Here is a 27,913-nt window from a genome sequence, read left to right as displayed (position 1 = left end):
CAGTTACGCTTTATGCACTCTTTAAACCTAACGTGTGTTGAAGTCCATAAAAGCTTTTTGCGCTTCCTCAAATATTCAGTGCGCATGGTTGAACCGCTACAATAGCGAAACGGGAAACAGACCGCGTTAAAGGGAACTATCTGGGATGAGTTTGTTTCATTCAGCAGCTCAGGACATGGTTGCGCAGTCCGTGCTGCGCACTGCTCAGCTCCGCATCGGCGTTATTAATGTGAGAGCGGAAAAATAAGAAGGAGCTGCGAAGCCTGTGAGTGAGGAGGTTAGTGACAAGTCAAAGAAACTTTAAAACACATTTGTGTGTGTGTGTGTGTGTGTGTGTGTGTGTGTGTGTGTGTGTGTGTGTGTGTGTGTGTGCTGTGCAAACAGAAGCGTCTCACCCGTTTAGCGTGTGACTCGGAATCACATGTCACAACATCTATACAACAGTTATTGCTAAACTTAAAGTGTGGCACTTTAATGTTCTCTAGGAATGCAAGTGTCGATATACAACTATACATTGTGACCTTTATACAGAAAAAAGCATATGCTACCTTCCATCATAACAGTGGCAATGATCTGACTTGGACATTATGTTTCAGGGGCTGCATAGTTTTAAGGCAGCTTAGGATGGCCCCAGCAGTAAAACAATAAAAAGAACAGTAAAAATTAAAACAGTAAAAAGAATCATTGTTAGATCTCAGTGAGCCGTTTTGACTGCACTTTAACCTCATCTCGATCGTTGGTAACAGTGCCACTGTTCAAGCTGAACCCTGTTTGATGCACTTTTCACAATTAGTATGGGAGCAGATCAAAGGAGACATCATATTTTAGGCATCAGGCAACTTCAGGGCATTTTCCACTAAACTGATAGTAAAAATCACAATGTTCCTTTTTATATCATGTTTACGTCTGGCTGCTATCAAGCACTTGTATCAAAGATACAAGTGTTCATGTAAACGATTGTGTTGTGGCGGTATCAGAACATGTTACACTTGCCTTGATATGTGCTGTGGTGGTTTTGTATGGAATTTACCCTTTTTTCTCCAGGGGTCATGTGACTGTACTGCATAAAATGATAATCACATCACTGAAAGAAGCCGTCTGCATGTGTATGCAGCATGCTTTTGCAATAATACTTTATTTATTCTTAACATTCTTGGTGTTGTCCAGTAGCTGTTAATTTAGACTAAACAAGGGGAGTCTCACCCTGTTCCCATGGTTACTTGGTCAAGGTTAAGATATTGTTAGAATGAGTTGATTGAAGTGCTCATGTCCCTGTGAGAGCATTTAAAGTACTTTCGTGCCGCTCAGATTCTAAGAAAGTCCTTTTAGTCTTTTAACTATATCAAAGCCAGCTGGTAGTATATCAACTCATGTAGCCCTCATGTAGAACTTGTGGCCTACTTCTAAGTAATCTCTGCTTTCTGTGCATGTTTCCATCTTCCTCTGCACACATGATCCCAATTTTCCAGGAAAAGACTAGACTGTCTGGACCATCAGGGAAATGTGATGTGGTGATTAAGCTCTAAGGAAAAAGAAGCAGATGATAAAGGGAATAGGATGCCTATTGATAGGATTTACAATACTAATACTACTACTACTAATACTACTAATAATAATAATGCTCTGTACAGCCAAAGATAATAATACAACGTAGACAGAATTGTGGAAACTGTGCTACAGGAAATATATGCGGTGCAATGACATATACTGTCCATACTTTCCACATGTAATCGTGTAAAGTATGGCCTCACTTTGGATTTGCTTTATGGTTGCCTTCAGATTAAAGCTGCAAGGCAACATTTTCTCAATATTATTGGCCATTTATTGTTGTTCATTTTACAGGCCACAACATATTAATATGCTTGTTTCATTAACAAGTCTGAGAGTTAAACAACAAACATTAAAGGTTTAGCTGATGAATAAATTGTAGTGAAAAATTTGGACTGTCCACATCAACTGTGTTTATAACGCACTTACAAAGTGATGTACGGTGCTGTGACAACCAGAGGGCTGTTAGTCATCATGGCGAGGTTCATTTTATATTCTCACAGAGCTCTTTGAGCACTCAGTCAGCAGCTTTAAACTTATGATGTCAACACCATGTCTCAGGAGTTTTGTTTTTTGTCACGAAAATGGAAAAATTATGCTTTTATTTGGCAAATCCTACCATTCTTTAGTGGTATCAATATGTAAAATCAGTCAGACAGTGATGGTTTCACATGTTAAAGTATGAAAGGGAGAAATGTTGTGATATAATTTTATATGAAGTTAAAGCCCTGTGCATTTAACAAGAGTAACAAGAGATGCTTTGCTCTGTATCGATACTTTTCTCTTTGAATTAATTTCAACCGACTATGGAGGGAAGTGCAAAAACAAGTGCACAACAGAATCATTCAGCATGTTTTATGCAAATAAAATGCGTGGTGTTGTCTCACTGGTTTCTGAGAAGTTTTCATCTGAGCCATTTTTCTTATGATGCTAACAAAAACAGCGACTCTAATAATGAGCTGGAACAGCCGCTCGGTCATGTGTTATAGCTTTATTTAGCTGAGAAGTGTTGTTTTTAAAGAGAAGGATGACGATCAGAGAGCTTAGACAACTGTCTGATTTATTACTACACAAACAAGTTTAAGTGTATTTTTTGTCTTCTATCTTTACCTCCTAATGTGTATCTAATTTCTGGCTCATTTTACTCTAGCCTGCCTCTCTATTTCTCTAGATCCAGCACATCTGAGTAGACCCTTGGTCAGGTGTATTCACCCAGGTCGTGGATTGGTTTCAGAGATGGCAGACTCTTTGCTGCCTGCTCTGCTGGAAGCCTGCGTGGTGGTTGGAGCATCCAGTGACAAACTCCAGGAAATCTGCCAGGTTTTTGCCTTAAAATACACTCCGATACACAAATGTTTGACATAAGTAATTTACTATAAACTGATAAAAGGGTGATGGTAATGATAAACAGAAACCTTTACTGGTTATATCAGCAAAGTTCCAGTTTAGGTACAGTATGAGAAAAGACTCTCCTCCCCCTTCCCACCCTCTTAAATCTTTCCCATCTTCTGCCCCACTCAGACCATTAACGATGATGAAACTCTCAAACACCTCCTGTTGGAGCCGGAGGTTCTTTCAGTCTTGGCGCCACCTTTTGTTAGCAGAACACAGGCTGAAAGTGAAATGCTGAGATCACATGGGAAGCTGCGGCGCTCTTTTATCAGGAAAAAGAGAGAACTGCCTCCTTCAGCTGCACCAACACCCAGTCAAGGTCTGGTACATTTGACCCATAAATACACCAGTTGGAACATGAGAAAAAAACACTTTATTATTAAATACAAAACAGTTATTGATCTTTAATATCGTATTTCTTCATTTTACCTATCTTACCATAGATTTTTTGTGTCTTGGAGTTTTTATGTCTCTCCAACCAGCTGCCTTTTTGCAGGTGGAGATGAGGCAGGTCGAAGAGGAGGAATAGAAGATGTCAGTGTACCTAAAAACATCGATCTCATGGCTTTACCTCAGCTCTGCTTCCCCGGTAAAAGGTTTTCCATAGCACACACAACGTCAGACACAAAGACACACTAAGACAACTCACTCACACGTATAGTACATGTACACATGCACAATGCACGATGAAAGCTCATGTTACTGACGTCCACTGGAACATGGTAATGGTTCTTTTAATGGGGATGAAACATTCAGATGGCGGACATTGGCAAACTTACAACAAACATTTGTATATGGTGTTGAGCATATGCTACTGGCAGGATCAACCAGGTAGCCCCTCGGGCGGCGGCGGTACCGCTGCGTGCGTGCGAGAGTGCTCGCTCGGGGCTACTGAGTCCTGTTGACCAGGGTGAGGCTTTCTGGATGCAAATATGGACCGTGGTGAGGGTTTGAGAAACCGTGTTTGCCAGACAGAGCCCCGTTGACTTTGGGGGAGCAAACTCTGGGTTTACCTACCCCTCTGACAAGGCCACCGTGGTATCTATCTCACCGAACCTACCCAGGGTGTACCCTGCCTCTCGCCCTATGACAGCTGGGATAGGCTCCAGTGCCCCCCGCGACCCTGAAAAGGATAAGTGGAAGTGAATGAATGAATGGCTGGATGGATGGACAAGTGGAGTACAAAAGAAGCGGTAGACCTAAAAACAATCTACAGCATATGAAAGTCACATCCTTATGAAATAAGAAAAAATCCACCAAAGACCTGACACACGGACTCAGAGATGCATCTGACCTTTCAGCTGGTCCATCTACTGTTCACTGAAGCCTCATCAGAAATGGTCTCTGTGGAAGGGTGGCTGTTATGAAGCCTTTCTTCAGGAAAGGAAACAGGGAGAAAAGCCTCAGGTATGTCAAATTACTCAAGAACTGGAGCGAAAATCAGTGGCAACCGCCCTGATAGAGTGAATCTACAGAGGAGAACAGGAGAGAAGTACAACAGTGAGTGTCTACAGGCATCGGTAAAAATGGTGGAGGTGCTTTCGTTGTTTCTAACTGCATGTTATTTTGAGCCACCATGCAACACCAGATCATTAGAATAGTGCAAACTCTGTTTTTGCCTTATATACTGTATGTCCATTCATGTTTGCATGTTTCAATATATTTCTGCACCTGTTCCCTGTTTTTCTAGCAAAATATAAGGAATGAAGAAATATGGGTGGCTCAAGACTTTTGCACTGTACTGTATATACTGCACCTAAATACCATCAAAAAACACCAACAGTCTTCTCTTAAATATATTTTAATTATAGAGTTTTTCAGAGATTTTGTACATGTGCCTTCTGGCTGTGTGTGCTGTAGCGGTACTATAATGACACATTGTGTTCATAAAACACAATGCACATGTGCATTTTCATTTTTTAACCAGGTGGCCTCCAAGTAACCAGTGAACAGAAAGAGGAACAATTCCACTTCCTGGTTTTCACAGACATCCTTGGCAACAAGACCCATGGAGTAGTAATGCAGTGCTACCGTCCAATACTGGTACGAATTACTTACACATAATACTGCATATGATAGTATAATAATAAGATAAGCAGTCAGCATGTGTGCAGTGTACTGTAATGTTTCATGAAACTAACAAAACCCTTAAAAGAAAATAAGTCCCTGTTGGATTATCTGTGTTTCCACAGGAAGGGATGTCTCTCTATCGAAATGGTAGAGGGTCTTCAAAGTGTCCTAAACTCTTCTGTGCCTACAGCATCTGTGTCATATCCAAGCATCCTTACTTCACTGCACTCAAAGACTGTCTTTCATGGTAAGAAACCCGAGAACTGAACCTAATTACTCAGCAAATTAAATTGCTAAGATCAAAAAGGGGTTTTTGTGACATTTTTGACTCTTGAGTTTAAAAATAGCTGTAAGAAATCTGACTTTCAGAAGTGTGGTTATAGCAGGTTAGAGAGCCTTCTTCTCGTCTGACTCTTTCTGTTGATTTGCTAGTCTTTTAATCCAGCTGAGAACCTGTCGATTGTCAGACATGGAAGAGAGAGTGAAGGAGTTTGCGGCCAAACTGACACTTGTGCCAATTCCACCTCCTGGACAGCTGCACTTGGTTTGTGTGTGTTTGTAATCGGCTTAAATAAAGACTTTGAAATTTGTCTTTAAGAGACTTCAAAATCTGGAGCTCAGAGTAGGCCAGTGTATCCAGCACAGTGCACTACATTCATATCCACATGTTTTACAGATGTTTACAATACGTCCTCTGACCATCATACTGCCCTCTAGAGAAGACAAGGACCACCCGGTTATAGATTTAGACCTCCACCTGCCCTTCCTTTGCTTCAGGCCACAGCAGCTGCTGCAGGTAACACACACATTGTTTTGTGTTTGTGTTAATCGAACGAGTGGAGACTCACATTCATTTCCACTTCCCTCCCTCTGTTTCTGTTCTTCTGTCTCCCGCCCTGTAGGTGCTGTCTTGTCTCTTGCAGGAGCAGCGGGTGGTGTTATTTTCTGCTGACTGGGCAAGACTCACGCTGATGGCAGAGAGCTTGTTGTTGTTTCTGCAGGTTAGATCAAAATCCACAGCATATCTTCAAGGGTCTAGAGTTAGTATAAGCATGCAATACTTATTAATTCCATCCTTTAAAAAAAAAAAAAGTATTGAGAGTTACAATCAAAGTCTTAAAGGGTCAGTGCCACAGTTAAAAGGAAGGGTGCAGCTGGAAACCTTGGGAATATGGGTATTTCATAAAATTTGCCAAAATGAAATTCCTCTTATGTAAATGAGTGTGTCTGGATGATGGATGTTAATTGGTATTAATGTTACACCAAATTACAGTAAGGGATATAAAAATGGATAACTCAATTATTAATTTCCCCTTAAGCATTAAAAAAGTCACATATATTAAACTTTAGAGCTTCTGTATAGAAAACCTAAATTATTATGTCTAAAAAGTGCCAACACTAGTGGGCGATGGACCCCCCTCAGTCCACAATAAAGCCATCCGCTCCTTAATCTTTGGTCCATTCATTTCTTCCTTGCCTGTCTAATAACTCTTCCAGCCTCTGCTGTGGCAGCACCCATATGTTCCTGTCCTGGCTAAAGGCATGCTGGACTTTCTAATGGCTCCTACAGCCTTTCTTATGGGCTGCCATCTCAGTCATTTTGCCGACGTATCAGCTGTAAGTACATAACCTTCTACTTTAAATTTCCCATTAATTCGCCCACCTCTTGTAAAGGATAAGGTTAAGAAATGGAGTTACCCCCCAAGCTCAAATATAAGTTAGTAGTTCTATAATTGTTTGAACCTGGTTCATGTTACTGTGTTCTACAGGAAACAGATGATCTGATCTTAATTAACATTGATAATGGAAGTCTCAGCACTTCTACTTTTGATACTGTTAACCTGCCGGACATTCCTCCAGTTGCTGCACACTGCTTCACACAGAGGTACTTTATTTTACTGCCAAAAAACTGTTAAAGTAAATACTATGCTGTAATACCAGGTAATGATTAAAAAGTCAGAGTCTTACAGTCATGTGAAAACCAAAGTACACCCTCTTTTTATTGTAACACTTTAAATTTAAATACATCATTAAAAAACAAATCATCTCATCCTAAGTAGGTCTTACAGTTATTTAGTTACAACCTCAGATGAACAAGAACATATTACACTGTGTCATCGTTTATTACAAACTAAGCCAAGATCCAGAAGCAGTGAGTAAAAGCTAAGTACACCTTATGATTCAAAAACTTGTAGAACCATCTTTAGCTATTGGGCAGCTAAAGGTTGGCCTCACATTTGACGCTCGAATGCTTCGGTATACAGAGGAGTTCAGCTCAGTGACTGCAAGATGCTCAGTTCCTGTGGGTGCAAAATAAGCCCAAAGCATCACCCCTCCACCACCGTGCTTGATCGTTGTTTTAGGGTGTTTGTGCTAATATGCTCAATTTGGTTTTCATCAAATATTAATCTGCATTATGGTCAAACATTTCCTCTTTGGTAATTTGTCCAAAGGACACTGTGCCAGAAACCTTGTGGAGACTGTGCTGCCTTATTTTTCTAAATAGAAAAAGAGTCTTTATATTGAAACCTCTGTTCAGTCTTTTTCTAATTTTGCTGTCATGAACTTTAACATCTAACCTGAGTTTGAGATGCAGCGCTTGAGTTATTGGCACTTTCTTTGAGCACTGCTCATGTGACAATGGGGTGAATTTGCTGGGATGTCAACTCCTGAGAAGATTGGCAACTGTCTTGAAAGTTTTTCACTTATAAATAATCTTTCTTCCTGTAGGATGATGGACTTTAAATTGTTTGGAAATTGCTTTAAACCCTTCTGTGACTGATGGGTAGTAGCAGGCGCTTCTTTAAGATCATTGCTGTAGCCTTTCCTTTAGCATTTTAATAACATACAGCTGAGTACTCCAGACCTGCAAACTGCCAAAACATCTGCTTTTATAGAGATGCTCATATTTGTTGATGATCTTGGAAGTGCATTAGATTAGCAGCAACTGGCTGCTACTTAAGAAGTAAGGGTGTACTTAGTTTTTCACACACTGCTTCTGCATTCTGGATTAGGTAAATAAGTAGCAACATGGTGTAGACCTTGATAAGAACCTGATGAGGGTTTGAGGGCGTACTTTCACTTAACTTGAATTTATTTTGCAGGTGTAAGTTATTACGAATACATTTAGACTTGGATCAGTGCCACCATGCAAGTTGCACTGACATCAGTGAACAGCGGGCACAGAGGCGAACATGGCAACGCAGCCTTAACAACGACATCCAGAGGATTGCACTGGAATTAATTGTCAACATTTTCAGGTTCTGAATTTACTAATCAGTCCACTATTGGTGGGATGCTTCTTTTAGATATGTGTTAATATTTTGCTGATGTGTGTGTGTGTGTGTGTGTAACAGGGATGTGAGCAGTCATCTGAATTATGAACATCGAGTGTTTCACAGTGAAGAGTTTCTGAAAACCAGAGAGCCAGCTGAGCAACTTTTTTATAAGAAGGTAAAGGCTGACTCGGTGCGGCTTTGCTTAGAAGGGCGACAGATCAGCCGGCATCTTTCAACAGACACTGATGCTGGAGAGGTTACGCATAATAAAAAGAACTGACAGGACTGTGTTGCAGGTGCTGGAGACGCATATCTTCCATTCATTTCTCAAGGATCGTCTCAACAGGAAAATGGATAGCTTTGCACGAATGGAGCTCAGCACTCGTTCTGAGATGCAAAAGTATGTCCATTTTTTTAACCTAATGAGCTCGAGGTAACTGATAATATTAAAAGAGGCACAAATCTGGTGGTCAAACCGCTCTTGGAAAAACTCAGAAGCACCACAACCTTCATCAAGTTAGGATCTGTTACAGGGATGTCGCGTTTGGCTGTATCAGCTTTACTTACATGTACCTGTTAAGCCGGAAAGTAAAAATATATTCAGATATAAAGTTATGATGGATATGCTTATGTTGGTATATGACAACTACGCTGCTGGTAAATGTTCAGGTGAACACTTTTTCTGCAGCACTCTTTTGTCTCTATCCTCCATCCTTTAGGATGAAGGCCATGGTTGAAGCCCCACACAGACCCACCATGCAGCAGATTCAAGCCAGGAGAAAGGGCTCCATCACAGAGACGAGGCTGAGTAAGAGACTGGGCATGAGTCTCCCTAACTTGAGAGAAGATAAGATTATCGGCTTCCAAAGAAACACACCGCTCTCCAAGATCCTCCTATCTGACCCCGGTGAGACCCCAGGGGTTAATACCCAGTTAGATATAATACTTGATTGACTGATTTAATGAAGGAAACACTGTCAAGACAAAGAAAATCTGTCTAATCTGCCTTCCTCCCCTTTGTGTTTTTTGTCTCTACCAGCACCAAGCACAACTCCAAAACCTATAAAGGTGTTCAAGCTTCCAGACTTCCCAGCATCTCTGTCCTTCCACTCTGTCCAAAGTTATTACATTGAGCTCATCCAGCAGCTCGGAAAAGCCATTTTCTCTGTCCAAAGTGAGAACCCTGCCATGCTGGCCAGGTATTCTCTTGTTATTCTTTATACGCACCTATATATTATATTATATACACCTATATCTATATTTATGTGCTTCCCGCTGCTTAGAATCAGCTTTCCCTGCGCTTTATTCTTTTATAAAGCTTTTCAGTGCTGTTGCTGACACCAGTGACCTGAGACATGAATAAAATAAGTTTTCTCCTGCAGATACTACTACTTGCGTGGTTTAATCAACACACTGTGTTCGCGGCGACTGGACGCACTGAGCGACTTCCAAAACCTCAATAAGACCGACACTGCAATTTTTCCCACTAGCTTGGTCACATGGCTCGTAGACTCGCTGCAAAGAGATGAGAGACAACAAGCTCAAAGGCGGCCTGAACTCAAGAGACTCATCCTCAAGGTTGGTTCACGCACGTTTTCATCGTGGTTGAAGTTCTGCACCTGCTGGTGATGAAGCAGTGATGTTGTCTTTTTTTTCTGCCTTAGGTTAAGACAGACAATGAGAAGCCGCTGGTGGAGCCTGATGACCATGTAAAGAAGTTTCAGCTTCCCTGTAAGCCTCTGTATCAGGAGGAGTTTATGCGATGCGTTCAAGAGTGTAGGATTGTTAGAGATGTGGCGACCATACAGCGTTTATTTGATGCTCTCACTGACAGTAAGTCAAACAGAAAAGCTGTCTTCTGCTTTTTGAAGCTTTCTCTTATGAGCTGTGTGTAACCTCAAGATCCCTCAGAATTAAAACTGTTACGTGTGTATTTGTAATCAGGAGTGCAAGCCAAGGGAACTCACTAAAATGCTGCGGTGCACAATTGGCTTGTGAATGTCCAAGACATTTTTCAAGTCATTTTATTAGATGACCTGATAAGATGGACACAGAAGTTACTTACACTAATTATTTTCTCCATTAACGCTCCAGAGTTGCCATTATGATTAACTTAAGCAGCTATCAGATGATCTAGTATAATCCTTTATCTATAGATTACAGCTTAACGAAGAAATTATAATTTCTGATTTGCATATCTGTCTCAGATTGAGTCTTTCAGGCCATAGTTTGGGTTTGTACAACCAAGACTAATAGTTTAAGATCATTCTCTTTACTCTTATCAACTGCTGAAATTAAAAACTGTACGCTAATGCATATAAAAAGAAACTCTGTGAACAAACCAAAGCTTCCCATTTATCAGTTTTTTAACTGCTTAGTGATTTCAGGGTTGTGGGCAGCTGGATGCTGGGCAAGAAGCAATGCTAGCAAAACCCAGGGGGCTAGCAAACAACAACAACAAAAACAACAAAATAGCTAAAAGGGCAGTAAATATTGGCCTTTAATTCACTCTGTGGTGGAAGAACATGACTCCAAATGCTAACTGTTTCAGTGCTGAGTGTGAAAATTTATTGCTCATGGTGTAGTATTATGCCGGTCGTCTTTAGAACAGCTGTTTTCAGCTGTGCACCAAAGCAGTGGACCTTAGCATGGGTATGTTTTTGGTCTGCCTCATTTATCCACAGCTCTTGGTAAAGCTGTGGATAAATGGACAAAGGAAAAACCACTGACATTTTGGTTTGGATCACTTTAAGATTGTAAGATTGGGTGTCTTTGTCTTCTATATCTCTGTCTGTTTGCATCTAGTTGCGTATGCACACCCCTCTGTCCGAGGTCAGCCAAAGCAGGTGGACCCTGAACTTTTCAGAGTCTTCTACACATTCTGGAAAGAGATGGAAGCTGAAGCACAAGATGTCAACCTGCCCTCTGATGTCATTGACCGACTTGACAATAATGAGTGTGTCTACAAGTTGTCCTCCTGTGTCAAGACTTCCCACGGCGTTGGTAAAATCGCCATGACGCAGAAACGGCTGTTTTTGCTCACTGAAGGACGGCCCGGTTTCTTGGAAATCACAAAGTTCAGAGATATACAGGTCAAGTAGCATCTTTAAGACTATTTTTGATAATTGTGCCTTGTGTGTTCTCATTCTCGTCTGTTAATAAATAAACAATCTCTTACAGGAGGTAAAAATTACCTCAGTTCCCTTTCTGCTCGTTCGTATTCCATCCCTTCGTATCCAGACATCCCGCAGGCCTGAAGTGTTTGAGGCCAACCTAAAAACAGAGACTGAGCTTTGGAACCTCGTGATCAAAGAGATGTGGGCTGGACGCAAGATGGCAGATCAACACAAGGTGCAGAAAACTCAAATGATCTTAAAACAGTTTAACAGATGTGATTTTATTAGACGTACCTTCCCAGTCCACATCTATGTAATGCTGAGGATCGAGGATTTACTGTCCTTCAAGTTGTCAGCCGTAGACGTTTGGCTGCTGCTTGCATGCTGCGTCTAAATTATACTTTTTACCTGTCAGCCATAAAAGGCTGATGGGGTATTGTCATCACCATGCCTGGCGAGTGGGCAGGCGATGTGGACACCCAAGTTTGTTAGTTTGATAACTCAAGAACAAAGTGGGGTAGGACTTTGAATTTGATTCCACACCTGTATCTACTAAAAATCTCTCATGAGTTTGAATCTCAGTGACGCTGACCTCAAACTTTTCTAAAAATCTTGTAACAACTCAAGAAATAGGTCGCCTAACATTTTAAAATTTATACCATAGGTGTATCTACTAGGAGGCTGATGGGTACCACTGGTCACCAGTATTTTTATAGCTTTTGCTGCAGTGTTACTGATTTAGCTACTCTGTTGGTTTGCCATAACTTTTCTGTTCTTAAGTACAACCTGCCTTACCCCTTCTTTTAATCTTTTTGTTATTATTTTAGGTTTTTAATCTCACTTTGTGTCTCTAGGACCCTCAGTACATGACTCAGGCTCTGACCAACGTTCTGCTAATAGATGCTGTCACAGGCTGCCTGCAGAATCAGAGATCCATCACTGCTGCTTCAAAGCTGGCTTACTTTGATAAAATCAGACAAGAAGGTCTGGGCTCAGAGTTTGTTGTTTTGTTTTGTTTTTGACTGTTTCTGTCAAATCGTGTAATTTTGATAAAAGAAAAAATAAATAAATATAGAAGAGTATGTTCAGTATATGCTGTTTATATTTGTTTATCGTGTTCTTGTTTCTGGCCAGTGCCTATGATAGTGCCTAAAACTACCTCAGAGACTCTCAAACACAAGATCAACCCATCATTGGACCTGGCTGAGCCACAGACCGTACATGTGCTGCTTTACACTCCAGGTATCATTGAAATGAGGGGGAGGCTACTTACCTTTACAACAGAATATCACTAAACCTATTTATATTTTGTCAATATCAACATTGGTTATCCATACACACTATTTTGAAGAGGATCTGATATTTGTACAACTATATAAAACAGCTATTACCACGTGATATAGTTATGTAAAAAAACTATGTATGGAAAATGTGAAATAAGCGTTAATTAATGAATTTAAAATCAGTGTTAACTGACTGCTGTTATCCTTTTTTTTATGTATTTAGAACACTTTTTCTTATTTTTTGCACGTTTCTTTCTCATTTCAGGTCAGCTGACTGGTACTGGCAAAGTGGGTGATATGAACCCAAAGCTGTGGGTGGCTCTCAGTGGGGGTAAGGTGGTTGTATTTGATGCGGCGAGTTGGTCAATGCTGCAGGACTGTATCCAGCTTGGACAGTCGCAGCTGGTGAGAGGAAGCGTGCTTTTACTATTTGAGCTATGAGCTATTTAATGTATCTCTCCACTGATTTTGTCCATGAAAATGAAACATGCTTATAGATCTCAAACAACATGTGTATAAAGTGTCATGGCTGTTTGACTTAGTTATTCGTATACTGAAAATGCAATAAGTTTTTGCATTGCTAGATTGTTACAGTACTCAGTGATTCAAACTTTAGACCATCTTGCAATATTATCGCACAAGCTGCCAGAAATATCATGCTGAGTTACAAATACATGGCAAGTGTAAAGCTGGGTCATGTCTGTCCCTTCTGCTGAGAGGGGGTCTGGGACATTTCCACATTAGTTTCACTTTTCAGACCCAGAGGCTACATCCAATTGTTTATCCACAGTCTATGTTTACCACACCATGCAGAGGATGTGAAGGGACACAGGAAGCGTGGTCGATGGACACATTTGTTTTGGTCGAGGGCTTTCGTGCAACATTCAGTTGTTTTCAGTATTGTTGTTCTCTGTGTTGTTCTCTGTATTTATTATTCAAAAAGAGCAGGTTTAGTAAAACAGATACCAATATTTCAACATTGTATTGCCTTTGTGTTCTAAGATATAGTGATTTTCATTAAGCTACATTAAGCTACATACATCAAGTTCCCATCACATTTTTACTTTTATCTATTATTATTTAAGATTCTAATTTAAATTCATACTTAATTTGAACATTTGTTTCTTCTCTAATTTCTTATTAGTTTTTACCTTTAGACATATGTAGTGTATTTGATTGAGCTACATACTCATCTTCTTATTTAAACTATTTGTTATTTGTTTGTTCTGCTTAACTGTTGTAAAAAATAGAAATTTGGCAGCTTTGTGATGAATAAAATACATCTTATCTTATCCTTTGTGTAGAACTGTATGATAGGACTGGTCCAGGAGCAGGTGTGGATTGGTTCTCAGGACTCTGTAATCTACATTATCGACACTCACAGCATGTCCAGCAACAAACAGCTGACCGAACACAGACATGAAGTGACTGGCCTCACAGTGGACTCCAGCAACCAAGCCAACAGGTAGAGACGTGTTAATCTGTAGTTCGTACAAAGCACAAAAACCAACACACGCGCAAAAATGAGAGCAGTCTTATTACAGTGAGTCTCAATGTGTTAATGAACATGTTGTGATGCTGTATTAAATGAGCCTTCTTTCCCAGCCTGCTGACATACTCCTGCAGCCGCGATGGGATGATCCTGCAATGGGACTCATCCAGTCTTAAAGTGAAGCGGCAGTTTTTACTCAGCTGTGATTATCTCTCCTCCATACAGATCCACAACAGTGCTCTGTGGTGCTGTGAGTACACGCTCTCTCCTCTTTCTCCCTCATTTAATCAATGTTTCTGATTATGTGTTTCGGAGTAATGAGTTCTCTCTCAAGAGCTTCATGTCACAGAGCGGGCGTGAGACAGGCAATAACAGAGCAGAGTTGATGGTAATTTACAAACGCAAAAGCAGACTGAGAAAAGCTTACACACAATGAGGGCGATGCTGACAATACATACAGGTGAAGAGGAAACAGGTGGGAGCACAGCTGCCAATCAAAGACATGGCAAGTTAAACCAAACATATTGCACAAGAGACGACGGAGTGTCAAAATAAAACAGGAAGCATAAGCACTGAGGCAGAGACTAAGACATACCTGCTTGATCAAGACGAAAGGCTTATAAAAACAGAGACTTAACAGACTTTAAGGGGACACAAAAAGGATGAACACAGGATGAAACACAGAGAGATGACTACAGGGACAGGATGGGACAAACACGGGGATCAGGGCTTAAGATGTAACAACTTGGCAAGACAGGGAAACCATACAGCCACAGAGACAGGACACAGGGAGACCAGACCGGGGAGAAAAAAGGGTAACAAAACACAGAGACAAGACACGGAGACGAGACTAGGGTGAAGTGGGCACAAAAGGGAACTAACATAAACAAGAACCAAGAATTAACTATATAAATAACAAAAGTGCAGTGGTACTAGGGAATACTGAACTCCAGACTCAGTAATACAGAGCTTGAATTTGCATATTTCTTAAATCCAAGGAAGTTTATAATAAGTGCAGAAAAAACAAAACAAAACACTGGGCTGGAGGCCCAGGAGCATGACAGTCCACTTGTTCTCATTGCTTACATACATTGCCCAGAGGTATCTGGGACAATGCCTAACATTTTTTTCTTGGTGGTCTAAGTAGATCAATTATGTCTACACATTAAGCCACCTTAAGCCAAATGTGTTTGGATGATGATTTGAGGATGTGTGTTCGTGCAGGTTGTGGTGACGGCATTGTGGAAGTGAAAAAGAGTGGGACACCACAAAGAAAGATAACACTTCATAAGGACCTACAGAGCATGCCCAGTAGTTTCAGCAGCTTCATTTATATACCAGAGGTGACTTTACAATCCTTGCTTATATGTCTGTTAATTAAGAACGCTAGTGGTGATTCATTGTGTCAATCCATGTCTCAGTCAGTAGGTGGCATGCAGTCACAGTGTACACAGCAAATTCAAAAGTGTTAAATGTTTTGGTGTTAATAGTCTTCTTGCAAAAGTAGAGTTAATTTTACTCTAAGCAGAGTCTCATTCTTTTAATGTAACTTTGAGGTGTAAAATGATAGTAGTTAAAACCGAGTGTTAAAAATGAGTGTTTCTCTGTCAAATCTGGAGGGGTTACAATGGAAACATTAACTCTTGACCTCTTAACTCTGAACTCCTACAGTTACAGGATTGTTCATGTGTTTTGTGTGTTTGTGTTTCAGCGAGGACAGCTGTGGACAGGCTGTGCAGACTCAGTAGAGTTGTGTCTCTGGCACACAAACAATCACAGGCATCCGTTTAAAATAATCTCCCTGCCTGGAAGTTCAGGGGTCACATGTATGATTCGTGTCAAAGACCAGGTGAGCTGTGATTAGCATGTCAGGTCACGAAATGATCTTATGTTTGCTGCTTTGTATTGATATTTTTACTATTGTTGTCAGCATGTCTTGTGAGGTTTACACAAACATGTCAACCATTCAGTTGTTTTAATCATTCAAAACATTTTCATTTATCCAATGAAACCTTTCATTGATGTCCTTTTGTATTCTTAGATCTGGGTTGGAAGGAGTGATGCTGGGGGTCAGTGTAATGGTCAGCTGAGTAGCCAAGTGTTGGTAGTGGACATAGAGAGCCACACGGTAGCAAAGGAGCTGCAGGCCCATTCAGACAGCATTCAGACGCTCTGCTCTGCCGAGGATCGATATGTCCTGAGTGGCTCTGCGTGTCGTGACGGCAAGATCGCCATCTGGAAGGTCGAATAGAGTCCAAAAAAGAAGAAGGATCCAAAGAGATGGAAGAAGAAGAGAAAAAAGAACTACTAGAATTACTATTTTTGAACAGTTTTGTTAGTCTGAAAGCCAATGCATGTCTTAAACCAGCATTATTATTACATTTGTTTTTGTAAAAAAAAAAAAAAAGAAAACGAAAAAGCAGGGTGCAACTCATCTGGCTGAAAAAAGAATGTGTGGAAGAAAAATGACCCTACGTCTCATTTATTCACACCATCAGTAAACACTTGTCTAAAATATTTATGGTTTAAGTCGTTACTCAAGTCGTATTTAAGCGTGACGTTCACTAAATAATGGCAAAATAGACTTTAATGCAAAGTTTACCTCTGTGAAAGGAAAAAGTGGAAACTCCTAAAAGGAGTCCTCAAAAGAGCTGCAACACTTTTCTTTTTTAATGAAACAGCAAAATATCACAGGAAATGAATTCATATCTCATGTTTGAAGACACATTATCTGTTACTGTACACAGATCAGTTGTGATAGTAATACAACAAAGTTGAAAAGGCTGAAGACTAAAAAAGGGGAAAACATTTGTACCAATATTTCAAATGTAAATGATATCTAAGAACAAAAAACCCCTAATCTCAAAAAGCCCTTAAACATGGCATTTTGAGATTTTAATTTTTGCATATTCACAACATGTAAAAAGATTCAATCTGCCACATGATTGTGTGATTTTAAACTTTAATTCATATGCTTCCCATCCTTTAAATATCAGTTCTACATGGAATTGTTGTCAGTTTATTGGTGTTTTTCAAAAACAACTGAAATCAAATTTCTCTTGGAGAAATTCTTTTGCACACAGTGCTTAACAAATGTATTAGACCACCTCCCAGTGTAAGGTTTATGTCACAGCTGCTGCAAATTAACAGTATTCGTAGTTATCAAAATCATTTTTTTATGTTTTTAATCGTCAATACACCAATGTGTGCAAGGTCTTTAATCAAAGTTATATTTGTAATGCCAAAATATCATTGTTAGTCAAAAATTTGCAAATGTACTGTTTTGCAAAAAATCATTAATTTTGTTTTTTGATTAAGATCCTAAATCAAAAAATTATTTTAATTTGAATAGAAGTCCAATGTGCCAGCTCAAATTTGGGTGTAAAAATCCAAATTGTTTATTATTTGTTTAATAAACGATATAATTTTAGTTTAGATAATTTTTTGACAAATTTCTAAAATATCTGTGTGTGTTTGTATTTATGACAGTTGCACTGCATATTAGCTATAAAGACCTCTGCCAAATTAATTTAAAAAGGTTATCCTTAACCATTAAAACTGATAACCCAAAATCTGAATCACATGTGCAGTGTTAACATTTGTGAAACACATTGTAGGTTGGAAAAGGTCAGCACACATGAAGCATATTTTATTAAAAAGACACGTAATTGATTTGACAGTCATAAAATTCATTATTAATATAAATACAATGCAATCAGTCAAAGATTTGCAAAAACACACATCTGTGAAGTTTTGAAATAGCGATTAACCCTTTTTTATTTTGTCAAAAGCATTTAGGAAGTTTTGAAAATTCATAAATTTCTGAAATTAAATTAAATACATAAATCTCAGTGAAATGTAGATAATTGTTGAATTGGGTGACATTCTCCTGGTTTGTCATGTTCTGTGAATAAAGGATGCTTTCATGCATGTCACTGGACAAAAGGCTGAAATTTCTTCTATGATCTCAGTAGTATAATTCCTGATCCCACCAACCTGTGAAATAGCAAGAGATAGATTCATCGTCATGGAATGAGAATGGTTAATTTAATGATGATTGAAGAAGAAGAAGATTTTTAAACTTACTTCCTGGGTGTCTTCTCACTCCCAACTTCCTGATCTCATCATAGACAAAGATTAAAATACCAAATGGAACTGGAACAAACCACCACTGAACCCTGAAGAGAAAATAACCCAATGTGTTAACATTTAAAGAACCTTTTGGTTTTTAACAAGCAAAAATGATTGTGTAAGTTAGTAAGTATAATATTAAACATTTTCTACCTATTGTCTCAATATTATGTTTTAATAAAAAATGTGTTCTGTAGATTACTGACAATTTGTTTTCCAATCCAGTCGGAACTATGATTTTAAGATGGTGACCATGTAAATGAGGACCTGTGTTTTTACCTGATGGGCATAAAATTGAAGATGTTGGGCATTCCAGGGCAGTAGCAAAGCAGATTACCCAGGCAGAGCTGGAAGACTATGGCGGACACCAGGACTCGGTTCCTGCACACGAAAACATAAAATCTCCCAGTTGGATCTTGTTACAGTCACTTATTAGACCAAACACATGGGAAATTTCCCAGATAAATGTATCAAACGTGTGTTTTGTGTTTAGGAATTGCAAAATTAGTGTTTAACAAAGACTCTGTAGTCAGCTGTAGCTCTTAAGAAAAGTGGCTATACAAGCATCTAATGTTGCCACTTTTCTGACTCTAGTTTCATGTGTTGCACTTTAAGCTCTTTTTGCTTAATTTCAAGACAATCAGCAGGGTTAGCCATCTTGGATAACAGTTAAACACTCAGACAGGAATTATGCTGGTTTTCTACTTTATCCTGGTTTCACAGTTATTGACAAACTAGAAATGTTTCCGCTTCACATTTAGCTAGTAGCAAGTCATGGTATAGACGGGTCTTTGCTGACCTGAAGAAGCCTTGCTGGAATGCAGAGAGACGTCGTGTTTTCCTGATGAGCACATCTGAGATCTGGCAAATCTCTATACTGACGAAAAACACGGTGTAGCACGTATATTCTTGATACAGCCTCTGACTGTAGGTCTGCACACAGAGAAGAGGAAATGAGAGAGTAAGTCCTTCCATAAAGAAATTACAAATATCCCTATTACCAAAAACACTTATAGTAACACTGAAAGTAAAACAGAAGGTCTAAGCTAACCCATTCTTGTCCATAGCTGTCTTGTAAGTCTTGAAGTTTGACGTCTTCCCACTGACCCCGCAGGCCAACGCATAAGAGTGGAAACCAACCCTCCTGAGCCATGGCGGTGAAATAATCAGTAAAACCTGCGTAAGACTGAATGGCTCCTAAAACATACATAGAATAAAAAGGGTCAGAAGTTTCTAAACAGTATGTAGATGCAGAGAGACAAAAATAGATATTCTAAGTATTAGCAGTACCATCTCATCTGCTGCACTTTACAGGATGGACTGAGATAGTTTTGTGTTTGTCATTCAGTTAAGGGTAACTGGGATAAGCAATTCCAATAGTAAAACTGTACTGCATGTATATTTTAATGACACAAACACTTATAGCCACACCTATCTGGAAGTACGAATACACAGCCAGGGCTTCGTTCACTAGGCGATCACGCCGGGGGTTCCTAGGTTTAAGGTGCATGATGTCACTCTCTGCTTTCTCGTATGCCAGAGAAACCGAGGGGAACTACACCAGAGAGAAATAAACATACGAGATATCAGTCCAAAGCACATATGAGAGTGAAGAATATATTAATATCACTAAATCACCCACTGTTAAGGGCTAAACTGTGTGTGAGTGGTGCAAGCAAATATAGGATAACAGCAATCATCACTAGTTAAACCAAATTATCAGCGTAATGACTGTAATTAAGCAATTTTCTTCCTTAAGGAACTGGTACTAATGACATAGTTACTCACAATGTCAGTGGCCAGTTCAATGAACAGGATGGTGATGCAGCCGAGAGGAAGAGGCACGCTGACGGTGATGTAGACCAGATATGGAGTCAGCTCAGGAATGTTCTTTGTTAGCGTGTAGGCAATAGACTTCTTCAGGTTGTCAAAGATAAGACGGCCTACAGACACACATACACAGGTGTGACAACAAAAGGACTCAATGTGCTTTAGCTTTAACTGTTCATTGCTTAGTACAAGCAACTGCAGGATGTTTATAATTACCACAGGTTTTACCTCAAAATCAATAGTACTTTAAGTAGGAAAATATAAATTCACTCTACATACGACCACTTTTAATACACAGCAGAGTTTCTTCTCAAGTCTCACCCTGCTCCACTCCGGTGACAATAGAAGCAAAGTTGTCGTCCAGTAAGATCATGTCTGCTGCGTTCTTCGCAGCATCTGAGCCAGCGATCCCCATGGCGACGCCAATATCGGCCTTCTTAAGAGCGGGAGAGTCGTTCACGCCATCACCTGTCACAGCCACAATGGAGCCCTGGGGTGGTGAAAGATGAAAACAGTCATTAACCTGAACACACTGGGTAAAATGATATGAGCAAACCAATCTCTTCCCCTGCTGCTTCTTCATTCACTGTCCTCACAGGGGGGCCATAGTAAGGTCTAATATCTAATATCTTACTGTAAGGGGACCGTAAGATATTAGCATATGCTTTTATGAAACATGTGCACAACAAGTTTAAAAGTCAGGCCGCGAGTTATGAGGTGGAGGCAGGGTAGTGAGAGATCACAGTGTATTTGTATTTACCAAACGCTGACAGCTCTCCACAATAATCAGTTTCTGCTGAGGGGATGTTCTTGCAAACACCATCTCAGGATGGTTGCGCAGCGCCTCGTCCAATTCGTCGCTGCTCATGTCTTTCAGCTGGCCACCGCTGATCACACAAGCACGAGCTTCACTGTGCAGACACATACATATACATCGTTTATTTATTTGTCACAACATATGCTGAATGATTGTGAGAAATAAACATTAGACTCAAATGTACAGACAGTCAAATGTATAAGCCACTGAAATGGGAATTGTTTAAACTGTGGTCTGAAGCGATGCAGTCACCTCTTGTTGACTTGTTCCACAGGTATGCGCTTCCTCTGGGCAATATCCTCAACTGTTTCACTGCCTTCTGAGATGATGCCAACATTAGCTGCTATTGCCTTTGCAGTAATTGGATGGTCTCCAGTTACCATGATAACCTAAAGTTATGAGAAAAAAAATTGCATTACGTGAGTAAAAACTATTTTTTAGAACTCAAACCATCTAAAAAAACAAGCCGTTTAAGTGTGGCCATAGTAACGCACCCTGATACCAGCAGTACGGCATTTCATCACTGCATCGGGTACAGTGGCTCTTGGTGGGTCAATCATTGAGATGAGGCCAGCAAAGCACAATCCAGATGTGGGGAAATTCATGTCATCCGTTTCAAATTGATAGCCACGAGGAAACTCTTTCTCATTTAGATAAAGGTGACAGAAACCTGGGAGCGCAGGGAAGGATGGTTAAAAACACAAAACCCAAAGCGCCACCAAAATTAATTATGTACTATCAATTATTACGGGCCATAAAACAAAGCTGATTACAGTGAAAATGTTTTGAAAGATTTGCTCAAACCTCCAACAGTGTGTGGCGGGAAAAACAAACAACTCTAGCAACATTTTAATGAGAAGCACTCTAACCCAGTACTCTTTCTCCCAGCCCTCCCAGGTCCATGTAAGCCGTCTGAAAGGATTCGCTCCACTGCTCGTCCAGCGGCAGCTCCTGGCCTTTTACCAAAATGGTGGAGCAGCGTTCCAAAATACGTTCTGGTGCTCCCTTCATCACCAGCAGATAACGCAGGTCCAGCGGATCCTCTAGTTCATGGATAGACAGCTAAGGATCAGACAAGACAATTAAGTAATGTAAAGCTCCAGGTGACCACAAAATGATCTTTTTTTTTATCATTAAGAATGCAGGGATTCATCAAGCATGACAAAATATCTCTGTTGCTACCTGAAACTTGTTGGTAGAGTTGAAAGGCACTTCCACAATTTTCTTAAAGCGGTTTCGGTAGTCCATGGTGTTTCCTACAGTGAGCTCAGTGAACTTGAGCAGAGCGGTCTCAGATGCATCTCCAACCACAATCCGCTATGAGAGGCGGTAAAAGCAATGTGATGAGAACAAATCTTTTCATGAAAGAGTTAGATAATGGGCCACCGAGCTACTATAACTTTATATAATGTTTATAATAAAGCAAGACTAAATGCAACATTTTGCAGGGCCAGAGTTGCACTATATGCAAGCTGACTCCAAATCAAGTCAAACCAAGTTTAATTAAATAGCACAGAGTTCACGTAATTACGTACATATGAGACAGTAACACCAGAGATCATCCTGTACCTTAGGAATGGGTATTCCTTCCTGGTCCGGTTTGAATATAGCTCTGTTGCAGAGGGCTGCAACTCTCGCCAGGGAACGCCATGTCTCTGATGACTGATCGAAACTTTGACCTATGCATATTTGATTATTGTTATAGAACTGTTTACAGCAATACAACTGGGTGATTTCAAAAGGCACTGCTTTAAATGTGCTTATTTACCAGACTGATCTTCTGTGGTATCAGCAGCGTGAACGTGGTTGTCAAACCAAAGGTGAGCTACAGTCATCCTGTTCTGGGTCAGTGTGCCTGTCTTATCCGAACAGATCACTGAAGTGGAGCCTAAGCACACAAGGGTCAAAGGTTACACACGCGTCTTCTAAACGTACGAGAGACTGGATTTTATGAGGACATTTTTACGATGTTATGAATTGCATACGTGATAAACTTTTTGATGAATGGCAATGACAGTTTTTATTCATAAGACATTTCATTACATAAGCTTCATATGAAAGATAAAACATAAAAAATGTAGGTTTATTATAACTTGAGACAATAAAACAGCCAAAAAAAACCAAAACAATTTAACACACAGACAGATATAAACTGTCAAGCCTGTGGAAAACCACTCAGCACATTATTATTAACTAATATCTAAATATTGCCAAACTTGCAATGATTTTATCACCACAATTGAACTCAGTGAGACTTTAAATAATCTAATTATAAATAAAATGATCCCTTTCATCATGAAGTGATTTTATAATAAGCTGTCTCCGCTGAGTAACAGTCTGATATGCTGACCTAATGTCTCCACGGCCTCCAGGTTCTTCACAACACAGTTCTTCCTGGCAAGTCGCTTAGCAGTGAGAGACAGACAAACCTGTCCAAAAGAAACAGTTTGTTATGGGCTGGTGTGTTACTACAAAGAAGAACCACAGAGAAAACGAGTAACTGTGTACTAATACACAACACGTGATTCTTCAAAATGAGCACTTGTAAAGCTGGGTTCTCTTATTATAAGACAGACAGGTATTTGACACACACAGATGTTATAGTAGATGTGAAACTTACGGTTACTGTAGCAAGTAGCCCTTCTGGCACATAAGCCACCACAATAGCCATGAAGAAGATCATGGCTTCCAGGAAGGCATATCCAATAAACATGGCAACCACAAAGAAGGTAAACCCAAAAAAGATCGCAAGACCAGCAATGATGTCCACAAAATGCTCAATCTCGATAGCGATAGGCGTCTTCTCGTTTCCTACACCACTTGCTAAGCTGGCAATCCGACCGATGATAGTACGATCGCCTGTGTTAATGATCACGCCAGTGGCCACACCTGGAGGGGAGAGGAGATACTGTATGTTTGTTTACCGTGTTTAGTTACTGCTTCTGCTTCACAACAAACTGAAAAATATTAGCAGAAGCCATCATAGACCTATTTTAGGCAAAGATAATGTGTTAAAGAGTACAAAAGCCAACCCTGTTATCTAATGTACCTTCCAGACAGGTTGTGGAGAAGAAAGCAATGTTCCTGGTCTCCAGGGGATTCTCGTGAGTACATTCGGGGCTCCTGGTTTGTGGTTCAGACTCCCCAGTCAAGGACGAGTTGTCAACCTGGCACACAAAGTATATTTACAAAAGATTTCCTACATATCTGTATGTTGAAATCGAGATAAGAAACAGAGGTGTGCGATAATGGACCGAGCTCTTTCATGTTTTTAATTCCATTAGCCAAGTAAATGTGAACCTTTTAGTGTCCCTCCATTATTCAAATCATCAACTCGTGTTATTTAAAGAAATTTTACTTTTTAAACTTTGACCATAGGCCTGCATTATAACATAGCATTATAACATTTCTAATAAAGTATCCAATGCTATAGGACAGTATCCTGTCCACAGTGCACTGCAGTATGTGTGTATTTTACCTTGCAGCCCTGACTAGTGATGATGCGAATATCAGCAGGGACTCTGTCTCCTCCTTTGATCTCCACCAGATCCCCCACCACTAGTTCGTTAGCATTGATCTGGTTCTTCTGACCATCACGGATTACTAGGGCTTGCTAATGTTGGAGAGTGGGTTGCCAGATTAGACAAGATGAAAGAGGATTAAAACATGAAGGCCAGAGAGATATAACAGACGTCATTAATAATATAGGCCAACATTTGGTAACATTTTGACACCTGCATTTGTGCAACTTACTTGTGGAACTAGGTTTTTGAAGCTGGCAATGATGTTAGTACTCTTGAATTCTTGGTAGTAACCAAAACAACCGGTTACCACGACAACAGCAATAAGGACAATGGCCAAGTACAGCTGGAGTGAGAGAGAGAGAGACAGAGGATGTTAAAATAGGACGTCGTTGCCCTCCTTCCCACAGTCTCTCTTCATTTGCCTCCCAGTTCTCTCCGATACTTCCTGCTCAAATCAATTTACATGAGCCATAATGCATTCGGTTCAGTTGTACACTAAAGGAGAAGCAAGAGAAAGGGAAGAGTGCTGACTCACATCATCAAAGCTTGTGAGGTTCCCTCTTCCAAGTTCAATTCCAAAGGCGATGAAGCAGATAACAGCGGCAACCCACATGAGACACTGAAGGCCTCCAGCCAGCTGCCTGGCAAACTTCACATACTCAGGAGTTCCTTTAGGAGGCTTCAGCTCATTAAGACCATCTCTCTCCAAGACCTCTCGGGCGAATGAGGAGGTCAAGCCCTGTGGATGGAGTACAGAGCAAGACACATGAAAAAAAGTGAACTTTAAAAAAGAATAAATAAACAAGACTGAAATAAAAGATGAGAAATGTCTTACTTTATCGACACTGGTGGTGTACCTCATTTCAAGCTCTTCAATTGTTATTTCATGGTCATCCTGCAGAAGGAGACAGACAAAATTACAGATTCAGAAATCTTCCAAAGGGGAGTGAGCTAAGGTTATGTACTCATATCTAAATTGATGCATTTGGTCAGATCTCAACAGCAGCTGGAATAAGTCATAAAAGTAACGTGGAAAGTGATAGAGCCTTTATTCAACTAATGCCCAATCCTTTCTACATGATTAAAGGTGATAAAAGAACAGAGCTTTCTTAAAATCACTCACTATATCCATTTCTTTTTTCATGCCCTCCAGCTTTTCCTTCTTCTTCATCTTTTTCTTCTTCTTCTTGTCCATGTCGCCATTCATTTCGAACATGTCGTATGAGTCCTGAATGCAGGTAGATATGGAAACAATACTTAAGTCCATATATTTTTGATGGTGAAGAGACCAAAACAAAAATAATTTCATACATTTAGTATACACAGCACCCTTCAATGTGACCTTTGTATTGCTAACATTAAATGCTTCTTAAATGAGTTTTTTGTTAAATTATTTTTTTACCACTTCATTACAAAACCCACAGATGAACTGTACAGTTAGATAAATAATACTTATGTATTTATGTATATATCTGAAATTATGTATTGCTATTTCAACTGAGGCATTTCTGTATACTGCACAGTTATTTATAGACATCTATAAACATATACGCTTTTTTGAACCCATTCCCAAATATACCAGAAACTACAAAACAGGTCCATTTTATTTTTATATTAGATCGACCTGCTGCTCTTTTTCACGCTTAATTCATAATATTCTGTGTCACCTACTTTCATGGTTGCAGGTGTGACACGGGAAGGTTCTCCCAAATCAATGGAGGTCCACACCACTCTGTCCTTCTTTGCCCCCGAAATTTTGTCACTTAAGGTACAGTCCCGAACACGCGCCCTGTTTCTCACTCTCTCTCTCACACACACGCGATCTTACACACACACACACAATGGTCTGAGACACAACAAATTTTCTGGGAAAGGTTTTTATACCTCAAAAAGTCCTTTTAATTTGCACATGCGCACTCCCACTGCTGGAAACAGACTCGTGTTTATCAAGCAGCCTGCGTAAAATGTCACCTCTAGTCAGGTTACACGGAACACACACACACACACACACACACACACACACACACACACACACACACACACACACACACACAAGCTTATGATACGAGTGAAACTGTATTGTGTATCTCTTATCTAACCTTAGCATGTTTTTCCTGATAAACTGAATGAAATTAAAAGCAAGGAACAGTGAAGGTTAATAGAGACCAATGTCATTCCAACCACATAATCTTAACATTGCAGTGCACCCACTACCTCTCAATATTGAACAACAATCTACTTTACATTGATAGATTCTGATAAATTCAGACATCTAATTGACTGAATTATTGAAAATAATTCACTGATTATTACTAATTATATAAGTATATAATAAAATGTAGTTCTGATGGAAAAGATGTGAAAAAACAGACATAACTAAAATTCACACCCTAACAGCTGTGCCACAGGACCAGACAGCCAATGACGGCCTGCAGCTCCACAAAGCAAAATACAAACAAAAACATCAGAGGGGAAATTGCCTGCAGCTTGTGTTAATCAGCTGTCACACCTGCTGCCAATCTCAGCTTATCCGCGGTGCTGGAGCAGGTTACCTCGACCACAGAGGAAGGTTAATGGTGTCAGCGTGTTCACTGATGTCACTTGCCTCCCGCTGCAAGCTGAGTGTCGCAGAGACTGGCACTGTGACAGCTCATACTCGTTCGGTCTAAGCCCATATCCTCCTCCGTTTACAGCATTAACCCCAAACTACAAATTAATTTTACCAGTTCCTTCTACCTTATTCTGAATCTCCACCTTTACTGGCTATTTGATTTTTAAACATTAGCAATTGCAAATCAATCGATTTAATCCAAATCAAAAAACTGTAATGATGAATAGGCTATTTGGTTAATAAGTACAAAAAAAGATTTAGCTTGTATAGAGACCGTCGTGTTGAGGGACAAAACGTTTAGTAGTTTTGACTCAGTTTGGACTTTGCTTATCAGATATTAGATTGGAAAGACGCAAAGAAGAAAAAATATGTAATTTTTAGAAATACATTTAAAAATAATAAATGGACAGTTCAGAGTTGATTTATGTATCAACATATACTTTAACTATAATAGCCTGTGGTTATGTACCAAACGGAGTTAAGGTCATACTGTCCCTTACCTGTTCCTACGTAGAACTCTTTGCATGCTGTGTAAATAAAAAGATAAATAGCAGGTACGATAAGCTGTGAGAGTCAATATTATACCACACTGTATAATAGTCTGTACAGTGGTTAGATAATCAAAGTACTTTTATCAGCTCTAAGAACGCAGTGCTGGAGGGTGGATAGGTGAGGGGAAACTCTCTGCTCAGATTGTCGTCTGCAGGGCCCAAACATGACAGAGCCTCTGCCGTGTTTTTACAGATGTCTGCAGACACTCATTGTTGTAACCACTCTCCCTTCCTCATTTATACATACTGACAATGGCTTGAACGCAAAAT

General features: G+C 39.9%; 2 protein-coding genes across 2 annotated transcripts; one reads left to right on the top strand and one right to left on the bottom strand.

The window, feature by feature from the left end:
- The first annotated feature begins 146 nt into the window (after positions 1-146).
- On the top strand, positions 147-17,543 carry LOC309717298 (DENN domain-containing protein 3-like). Its single transcript, XM_082551744.1, has 28 exons — positions 147-277; positions 2,699-2,868; positions 3,070-3,259; positions 3,437-3,529; positions 4,868-4,983; positions 5,133-5,257; positions 5,443-5,554; positions 5,687-5,806; positions 5,913-6,011; positions 6,508-6,627; positions 6,780-6,895; positions 8,115-8,270; positions 8,367-8,463; positions 8,585-8,688; positions 9,008-9,195; positions 9,328-9,487; positions 9,671-9,866; positions 9,953-10,121; positions 11,094-11,380; positions 11,469-11,639; positions 12,259-12,388; positions 12,539-12,646; positions 12,953-13,092; positions 13,992-14,152; positions 14,293-14,429; positions 15,404-15,522; positions 15,891-16,028; positions 16,221-17,543. Exons 2-28 carry the CDS (start codon positions 2,785-2,787, stop codon positions 16,428-16,430), a joined length of 3,846 nt encoding a protein of 1,281 aa, XP_082407870.1. The 5' UTR covers positions 147-277; positions 2,699-2,784; the 3' UTR covers positions 16,431-17,543.
- LOC309717300 (potassium-transporting ATPase alpha chain 1) lies at positions 17,542-27,663 on the bottom strand. Its single transcript, XM_082551746.1, has 25 exons — positions 27,593-27,663; positions 26,153-26,304; positions 25,605-25,709; positions 25,317-25,376; positions 25,017-25,220; positions 24,711-24,824; positions 24,436-24,570; positions 24,007-24,124; positions 23,578-23,846; positions 23,308-23,386; positions 22,726-22,845; positions 22,527-22,636; positions 22,140-22,274; positions 21,827-22,019; positions 21,452-21,627; positions 21,210-21,346; positions 20,901-21,051; positions 20,462-20,630; positions 20,099-20,253; positions 19,742-19,865; positions 19,362-19,507; positions 19,110-19,243; positions 18,590-18,691; positions 18,266-18,357; positions 17,542-18,175 (listed from the first exon to the last, which is right to left on the bottom strand). Exons 2-25 carry the CDS (start codon positions 26,156-26,158, stop codon positions 18,147-18,149), a joined length of 3,063 nt encoding a protein of 1,020 aa, XP_082407872.1. The 5' UTR covers positions 26,159-26,304; positions 27,593-27,663; the 3' UTR covers positions 17,542-18,146.
- Between the last annotated feature and the right edge of the window lie 250 nt (positions 27,664-27,913).

This window comes from Aulonocara stuartgranti (assembly GCF_965226115.1).
Source record: "Aulonocara stuartgranti genome assembly, chromosome: 11".
NCBI lineage: Eukaryota > Metazoa > Chordata > Actinopteri > Cichliformes > Cichlidae > Aulonocara > Aulonocara stuartgranti.
The sequence above is the reverse complement of the archived record's forward strand: the minus strand, read 5'-3'. Positions and strand labels throughout refer to the sequence as shown.